This window comes from Salmo salar, chromosome ssa01 (genome assembly GCF_905237065.1).
Source record: "Salmo salar chromosome ssa01, Ssal_v3.1, whole genome shotgun sequence".
In the NCBI taxonomy this organism is placed as follows: domain Eukaryota; kingdom Metazoa; phylum Chordata; class Actinopteri; order Salmoniformes; family Salmonidae; genus Salmo; species Salmo salar.
The window spans coordinates 169,260,368-169,270,367 of NC_059442.1; the positions used below are offsets into that span (position 1 = coordinate 169,260,368).

The following is a 10,000-nucleotide window of genomic DNA, read 5'->3' on the forward strand; positions in this document are numbered from 1 at the left end:
CACTAATCAATACACACACACACACACACATACACACACCTCAACCTACAATACACACACACCTCAACCTATACCCCTAGCCAATCCACACACACACACACACCTCAACCTACACCCCTACCCAATCCACACACACACACACACACACACACACCTCAACCTACACCCCTAGCCAATCCACACACACACCTCAACCTACACCCCTACCCAAACACACACACACACACACACACACACACACACACACACACACACACACACACACACACACACACACACACACACACACACACACACACACACACACACACACCTCAACCTAAAATACACACACACACACACACACACACACACACACCTCAACCTAATACACACACACCTCAACCTACACCCCTAGCCAATACACACACACCTCAACCTAATACACACACACCTCAACCTACACCCCTAGCCAATACACACACACCTCAACCTAATCCACATCCACGTATTGACTGTCTGCCTGTGATTTTATTGGTTGTTTTCAGATCTACTCTCCAGACCACACGAACAACAGTTTCTCGTCCAACCCGTCGACCCCGGTGGGCTCTCCCCCCTCACTCACAGGTACATCTCAGTTTAAACTTCGACCTCCCTTTATCTACGGATTTCAACATTCATCTGGCTCCTTTAAGGGGAACACCAGGAAGTGAACCATTTTAACTGTAATTAGAGCCTTAAGCGTCAATCAATGTCTACACTTCACAGGTTAAACACTTTAAAATCAGGAAGCAATTCATGTCACTATTATACAAGTGAAACAGATCTTTGTAGACTTCAGTCTCACATTGTAGTGTTTTAGACTACAACATAGCCTGGTCCATTCTCACATTGTAGTGTTTTAGACTACAACATAGCCTGGTCCAGTCTCATATTGTAGTGTTTAAGACTACAACATAGCCTGGTTCAGTCTCACATTGTAGTGTTTAAGACTACAACATAGCCTGGTTCAGTCTCACATTGTAGTGTTTAAGACTACAACAAAGCCTGGTCCAGTCTCACATTGTACTGTTTAAGACTACAACATAGCCTGGTCCAGTCCAATCAGCACTACAACATAGTCTCACATTGTAGTGTTTTAGACTACAACATAGCCTGGTCCAGTCCAATCAGCACTACAACATAGCCTGGTCCAGTCTCACATTGTAGTGTTTAAGACTACAACATAGCCTGGTCCAGTCCAATCAGCACTACAACATAGCCTGGTTCAGTCTCACATTGTAGTGTTTAAGACTACAACATAGCCTGGTTCAGTCCAATCAGCACTACAACATAGCCTGGTCCAGTCTCACATTGTAGTGTTTAAGACTACAACAAAGCCTGGTCCATGCTCACATTGTAGTGTTTAAGACCTTAGCTCTAATGGTAGAGAAATGGGGGAGAAAATACCTTGGGAGGCATCCAAACGGAGTATATATATACCGATGTGTATAGTACAGCTGTTGGCCCCGGTATTGGGAAGGGCCTCTCGGCGTAACATCCCTGAAGATTGGCCACTGACTTTCATGAGCTACTTCCTGTTAGTTCATCACTGAGAAATGATTTAATTTAAGCCTCCCGTCCAGTTTACAAAAAAACACTTGAATCTTCCTCTGCCCGTCCTTTATGTTTTGTTTTCGCGTGTTACTGTTCATCCAGACTAACGATGCAAATCCTCCGCTGCTCCTTGGTGAGAAATTGCTTTCTCCTTATCACTATTAATTGTCGCTGCTGCTACACAGTGTTTGATATTTCGTATGTTGATGACTGAGACTTAATTACAAACGCACTTCAGAAATTCATTTCAAAAAGCAGCAGCGCTGTGTCTCTGTCTTACTGCGTGTGTGTGTGCGTGTGTGTGTGCATGTGTGTGTCTCTGTCTTACTGTGTGTGTGTGTGTGTGTCTGTCTCTGTGTGTGTGTGTGTGTGTGTGTGTGTGTGTGTGTGTGTGTGTGTGTGTGTGATTCAGCATCATAAAGTAATAATAAAGTTAACACCAGGGAAATGCCTGCGAACATAATTGGTGTTTAACGTTGTTCTCTCTGTTATTAGACACAAAACCAGCCTGATTACGGACAAACTGCAGACTGCTATTTAAACCTAGGGAAGTTAGTTTGAATTAAAGAAATCATGGATTTAATCATTTGTCCCCCCCCCCAAATAATATATTTTGTTTTATTTGCACATGAATGTTTGAGGTAATGATTGGCTCATTAACATATGTAAATTAGGTTTGATGATAAAATAAAGTGGGTCTCGTGTATAAATGTGTGTATACATGAAAGATAGAAAACAAGATAATTAGGTCTAATCGGTATTAGGAAGGGAAATGGAAGCCGTCGGTCTGGAGGAGAGGAGGATGAATAAGGCCTTGGTTCATAGCTACACTGCTGCTACACACACACAGGAACACACACACATATACACACACACACACACACACACACACACACACACAGGAACACACACACACAGGAACACACACACATATACACACACACACACACACACACAGGAACACACACACATATACACACACACACACACACAGGAACACACACACATATACACACACACACACACACACACACACACAGGAACACACACACATATACACACGCACACGCACACGCACGCGCACACGCACACACACACACACACACACACACACACACAGGAACACACACACATATACACACACACACACACATATACACATACACACGCACACACACACACACACACACACACACACACACACACACACACACACACACACACACACACACACACACACACACACACACACAGGAACACTCACAAACACACACATACATAACATAACATACAAACACATAACATACACACACACTCACACCACACACTCAGTGGTGGTCTAGGTGGGGGCTCCATGGGTCTTTAACTTCTGAAGAACAACACAACAAAAGAGGATGTGGAGGTGATTAGCATAACATAGCTCTCCGGCCTATCAATGGCCTTTGTTCCCTACCTGCTCCCAGGCGCCCCGGCGACGCCCACAATATCCTCTCCTTTAGGAATAGTGTTTCACAAACAAACACACACACACACACACACACACACACACACACACCGACACACACACACCGACACACACACACCGACACACACACACCGACAACCTCCACCAGTTAATGATCACAGTTTGCGTATAGGTCAGGGACAACCAGACAAAAGCTGCGTGAGAAGCAGAGGAAAGCCATGAATGAAAAGTCGAGACACAGACGGGAACAAGACAAACAAAAAACAAACAAAAAAAAAGCTCTGAGTCAACCATGTTTTAGCGTCACAAATAACTCATTTCTCCCAAAATGCTCCAGGGTTTACTGGTTTAACGTTGAATAGCATGACCTTAATATAGAGCTCATTATTACCAAGGGCCAATTCGGTGTGTTGTTCTAATGTCGACCAACATTTACGTACTTCTCAACTGTTCCGCTGACTTGAATTTTGATGTCCAGCTAACTTTGAATTCAACTGAACAGTTTGTGTTTAGGGCGGTATTTCCATCAGAGAGTATATGAATCGTATTGGGATACTGACAAAATGGGATAGTTTCTAGTCCCATGTCCTTCCTGTGCTCACTCTGTCCTCATCTCCTCGTCTCCTCATGTCTTCATCTCCTTGTGTCCTCTCCTAGTTGCTAGTTCTGCTATGTGGTCCAGGAACGGAGGACAAGGTCCTTCCTCCCCCAACTATGAGGCTCCTCTACACTCTCTGGTAAGACTACATAAGATCTTCATAAGACATTCGTATCACATTCATAATGCTGCCTATGTCAACAATGCAACCTTTAACCCCTGACCCCTCACCTTCCCCACTGCAGCAGAGTCCTATTGGTGTCATAATTAAGCAGTAAGTCCCGAGGGGGTTCTTATGTTGCGGAGTGCCTGCATACAGCCCTTAGTCGTGGTATATTGGCCATATACCACAAACCCCAGAGGTGCCTTATTGCTATTATAAACTGGTTACCAACCTAAATTAGAGCAGTAAAAATAAATGTTTTGTCATACCCGTGGTATACCAATCAGCACTCATGGCTCAGAACCACCCAGTTTCTAATAACACATTCATAACAGAATGAAGTCTTATCAGTCAATACATACAGGATGGCGCTGGAATGTACAGCGGCCATTTTCCAGGCTCCTGACCAAGTCTGCTATTTGGTGTGTTTTCTTTGTGCGCTGATCTTAACATTATATACAAAAAATAAGTTTCCGCCGTCGTTTCCTACCGGGAAGAAGAAAAAAAATTGTGGACATCAGAACAGCGATCACTAAACCTCGATTTGATTTGATGAAGAGTTCTACTTCAACGAGTCGGCCGGTGCAGGACGTACTGCTCACCCAGGACATAAGGCCCTAATCTCGGACACTCAGAAGAGAAAGAGACGACAATATAGAGGCCAACGTGGGTGCACCCTGACGAAACTATGGAGACGAGTAAATAATCCTGCCCTTCTGTTCTATTGGAGAATGTACAGATCACCGGAAACAAACTGGATGAGCTCCGTTGGAGACTATCCTATCACTGGGACCTGAAGACCTGTAATATCCTGGACTTGGATAATATTATAAACTCAACAACAACAACAAACGTCCCTTTTTCAGGACCTGGTCTTTCAAAGATAATTCGTAAAAATCCAAATAACTTCACAGATCTTCATTGTAAAGGGTTTAAACACTGTTTCTCCATGCTTGTTCAATGAACCATAAACAATTAATGAACATGCTCCTGTGGAACAGTCGTTAAGACACTAACAGCTTACAGACAATTAAGGTTACAGTTATGAAAACTTAGGACACTAAAGAGGCCTTTCTACTGACACCAAAAGAAAGATGCCCAGGGTCCATGCTCATCTGTGTGAACGTGCCTTAGTCATGCTGCAAGGAGGCATGATGACTGCAGATGCAGCCAGGGCAATAAATTGCAATGTCCGTACTGTGAGACGCCTAAGACAGCGCTACAGGGAGACAGGACGGACAGCTGATTGTCCTCGCAGTGGCAGACCACTTGTAACAACACCTGCACAGGATCAGTACATCCAAACATCACACCTGCGGGACAGGTAAAGGATGGCAACAACAACTGCCCGAGTTACACCAGGAATGCACAATCCCTCCTCCAGTGCTCTGACTGTCCGCAATAGGCTGAGAGAGGCTGGACTGAGGGCTTGTAGGCCTGTTGTAAGGCAGGTCCTCACCAGACATCACCAGCAACAACGTCGCCTATCGGCACAAACCCACCGTCTCTGGACCAAACAGGATTGGCAAAAAGTGCTCTTCACTGACAAGTCGCGGTTGTGTCTCACCAGGGGGGATGGTCGGATTCGCGTTTATCGTCGAAGGACTGAGCGTTACACTGAGGCCTGTACTCTGGAGCGGGATCGATTTGGAGGTGGAGGGTCCGTCATGGTCTGGGGCGGTGTGTCACAGCATCATCGGACTGAGCTTGTTATCATTTCAGGCAATCTCAACTCTGTGCGTTACAGGAAAGACATCCTCCTCCCTCATGTGGTACCCTTCCTGCAGGCTCATCCTGACATGACCCTCCAGCATGACAATGCCACCAGCCATACTGCTCGCTCTGTGCGTGATTTCCTGCAAGACAGGAATGTCCGTGTTCTGCCATGGCCAGCGAAGAGCCCAGATCTCAATCCCATTGAGCACGTCTGGGACCTATTGGATCGGAGGGTGAGAGCTAGGACCATTCCCCCCAGAAATGTCTGGGAACTTGCAGGTGCCTTGGTGGAAGAGTGGGGTAACATCTCACAGCAAGAACTGGCAAATCTGGTGCAGTCCATGAGGAGGAGATACACTGCAGTACTTAATGCAGCTGGTGGCCACACCAGATAATGACTGTTACTGTTCAGGGACACATTATTCCATTTCTGTTAGTCACATGTCTGTGGAACTTGTTCAGTTTATGTCTCTGTTGTTGAATCTTATGTTCATACAAATATTTACACATTTATAATGTGTATATTTACATTTATTATATTTACATTTTCTGAAAATAAACACAGCTGATAGTTTGCTGAGTTTAGATGGTTTTTCTGTGCATCTGCAAGACAGAATGGCAGTATCAGATCAAGGGTGAAGGTGTGTGTCTCTATTAACAACAGCTAGTGTGTGATCTCTGATATTAAGGAGAGGTTATGCTCACCTGAGTTAGAGTACCTCATGCTGTAAAGCCCTCAAACTCAACTCTGGAATTGAAGCCAGTTCCACTGCTAATTTTCATTGTTCCCCTCTAATCAGGGACTGATTTAGACCTGGCACACCAGCTGGGTGACAATTAATTATCAGGTAGAACAGAAAACCAGCAGGCTCTGGACCTCATAGGGTAAGAGTTGAATTCCCCTGCTGTAGACCATACTATTTACCAAGATAGTTTTCGTCTATATTTTTTGTATAGCTGTCTATTTACCACCACAAACCGATGCTGCCACTAAGACCGCACCCAGCGAGCTGTATAACCCAACAATAATTGTATTTAACTTTTATTTAACTAGGCAAGTCAGTTCAAACCTGTTATGGAAAGGCATGCCGCTAGCGGGACACCTGGCCAACATCCGGTGAAATTGCAGAGTGCCAAATTCAAATTAAATTATTATAAATATTTAACTTTCATAAAATCACAAGTGTAATACTTCAAAATAAAGCTTAACTTCTTTTTAATCCAGCCGCTGTGTCAGATTTCAAAAAGGCTTTACGGCGAAAGCAAACCATGCGATTATCTGAGGACAGCGCCCAGCACACAAAACATTACAAACAGTTACCAGCCAAGTAGATTAGTCACGAAAGTCAGAAATAGCAATAAAATTAATCACTTACCTTTGATGATCTTCATATCTTTGCACTCACAAGACTCCATGTTACACAATAAATGTTTGTTTTGTTCGATAAAGTCCCTCTTTATGTCCAAAAACCTCAATTTTGTTGGCGCGTTTTGTTCAGTAATCCATTGGCTCAAATGCGGTCACAACAGGCAGACGAAAAAATCCAAATTGTACCAGTAAAATTCGTAGAAACATGTCAAACGATGTTTATAATCAATCCTCGGGTTGTTTTTTGTCTAAATAATCGATAACATTTCAACCGGACTATGCCGTTTTCATTAGAAAGGAAAAAGAACGAACGGTCATGTGGATGAAACTGGTTGGGGACTTTCCACTATCCACCCATTCAAAGTGGTCATTCTCCCTAATTTTTCAGAATAAAAGCCTGAAACAATGTCTAAAGACTGTTCACAACTAGTGGAAGCCATAGGGTACCTAATCTGGGTCATAACCATTTATATGGTGGGTAGGCTTTCAATGGAAAAACACCCATTTCAAAATAATGGCACTTCCTGGATGGATTTTCTTCAGGTTTTCGCCTGCCATATCAGTTATGTTATACTCACTGACATTGTTTTAACGGTTTTGGAAACTTTAGAGTGTTTTCTATCCAAATCTACCAATTATATGCATATCCTAGCTTCTGGGCCTGAGTAGCAGGTAGTTTACTTTGGGCACGCTTTTCATCCAAAATTACGAATGCTGCCCCCTATGCTAAAAAAGTTAAGAACAAATACTTATTTTATAATGACGGCCTACCCCGGCCAAACCCTCCCGTAATCCGGATGACGCTGGGCCGATGGTGCGCCTTCCTTTGGGGCTCGGGATCGAACCTGGGTCTGTGGTGATGCCTCTAGCACTGCGATGCAGTGCCTTAGACCGCTTCGCCACTCGGTCCCAAAAATGCTCATCCAGAGACGGCACTCCTAGTGGCCAGTGATTTAAATGCAGGATAAAATGAAATACGTCTAACCTAATTTCTACCAGCATGTCACCTGTGCATCTAGAGGCGAAAGAGCTCTAGATCGCCTTTACTCCACACACAAAGACGCGGAACAAATACAAAGCTCGCCCTCAATTTGGCAAATATGTCCATAACTCTATCCTCCTGATTCCTGCTAACAAGCAAAAACTCAAACAGGAAGTACCAGTGACGTGCTCAATAAGGAAGTGTTCTGATGAAGCGGATGCTTATATACAGGACTGTTTCGTTAGCACAGACTGGAATATGTTCCGGGATTATTCCGATGGCATTGAGAAGTTTACCACATCAGTTTGGCTTCATAAATAAGTGGATTGATGATGTCATCCCCATAGTGACCGTACGTGCATACCCCAACCAGAAGCCATGGATTACAGGCAACATCCACATTGAGCTAAGGACAAGAGCTACCGCTTTCAAGGAGCGAGACTCTAACCCGGAAGCTTAAAAGAAATCCCGCTATGGCCTCCAATGAACCATCAAACAGGCAAAGCGTCAATACAGGACCAAGATCGAATCCTACTACACCGGCTATGATGCTCATCAGATGTGGCAGGGCTTGAAAACTATCACGGAATACAGGGAAACCTAGCCGTGAGCTGCCCAGTGACGCTAGCCTTCCAGACGAGTGAAAATTCCTTCTATGCATGAGAGCACCAGCTGTTCCTGACGACTGTGTGATCCCTCTCTTTAAACAGGTTAACATTCACAAAGCCGCAGGACCAGACAGATTACCAGGACACATACTCAGAGCATAGGCTGACCAGCTGGCAAGTGTCTTCACTGACATTTTCAACCTCTGACCCAGTCTGTATGTTGTATTTGTATTCATTAGGGATCCCCATTAGTTGCTGCCATGAAATGCTTTGAAAGGCTGGTCATGGCTCACATAAACACCATCATCCCAGACACCCTGGACCCACTCCAATTCGCATTCCGCCCCAACAGATCCACAGATGATGCAATCTCAATCGCACTCCACACTGCCCTTTCCCACCTGGGCAAAAGGAACACCCATGTGAGAATGCTGTTCATTGACTACAGCTCAGCGTTCAACACCATAGTACCCTCAAAGCTCATCACTAAGCTAAGGACCCTGGGACTTAACACCTCCCTCTGCAACTGGATCCTGGACTTCCTGACAGGCCAACCCCAGGTGGTGAGGGTAGGTAACAACACATCTACCACACTGATCCTCAACACGGGAACCCCTCGTGTGTGTTCTTAGTCCCCTCCTGTACTCCCTGTTCATCCACGACTGCGTCGCCGCGCACGACTCCAACACCATCATTAAGTTGGCCAACAACACAACGGTGGTATGCCTGATCACAGATGATGATGAGACAGCCTATAGGGAGGGGGTCATAGACCTGGAAGTGGTGCCAGACAACAACCTCTCCCTCAACGTGATCAAGAGAAAGGAGCTGAATATGGACTACAGGAAACGGAGGGCCGAACAACGCCTCTTCCCCCTCAGGAGACTCAAAAGATTTGGCATGGGCCCTCAGATCCTCAAAAAGTTCTACAGCTGCACCATTGAGAGCATCTTGACTGTCTGTCTGCATCACCGCTTGGTATGGCAACTGCTTGACATCCGACCACATGGCGCTAGAGAGGGAGTGAGGACAGACCAATACCTCACTGGGGCTGAACTCCCCGTCATCCAGAACCTCTATACCAGGCGGTGTCAGAGGAAGGCCTTAAACATTGTCAAATCTTAGACTGTTCTCTCTGCTACCTAGAACCAACAGGATCCTGAAAGACAGGACCCTGAACAGTTTCTACCTCCAAGCCATAAGACTGATAAATAGTTAGTTAAATAGTTAACCAAATAGTTACCCGGACTATCTGCATTTTTATCTCATCGCAGACGGTGCTGCTACTGTTAGCTATCTGTCACTTTATCCCTACCTATATGTACATATCTACCTCCATTACCTCGTACCCCTGCACATTGACTCGGTACTGGTACCCTGTGTATATAGACAAGTTATCGTTACTCACTGTGTATTTATTATTACCTTTATTATTACCTTTATTATTACCTTTATTATTACGTGTTTTACTTTTTTATTATTTCTCTATTGTCTTTCTCTCTGTATTGTTGGGAAGGTCCTGTC

The 10,000-nt window shown here is 44.6% G+C and overlaps 1 protein-coding gene across 4 annotated transcripts in view; it reads left to right on the forward strand.

Annotated features, from left to right (window-relative positions):
* LOC106572331 (transcription factor 4) overlaps positions 1–10,000 on the forward strand; it is a 513,525-nt gene that overhangs the window by 443,650 nt on the left and 59,875 nt on the right. For all 4 annotated transcript variants that reach the window (XM_045694032.1, XM_045694014.1, XM_045694023.1 and 1 more), the window contains 2 exons: positions 528–606; positions 3,698–3,777. In XM_045694032.1, the coding sequence (XP_045549988.1) occupies positions 528–606; positions 3,698–3,777 (159 nt within the window). The remainder of the gene's footprint in view (positions 1–527; positions 607–3,697; positions 3,778–10,000) is intronic.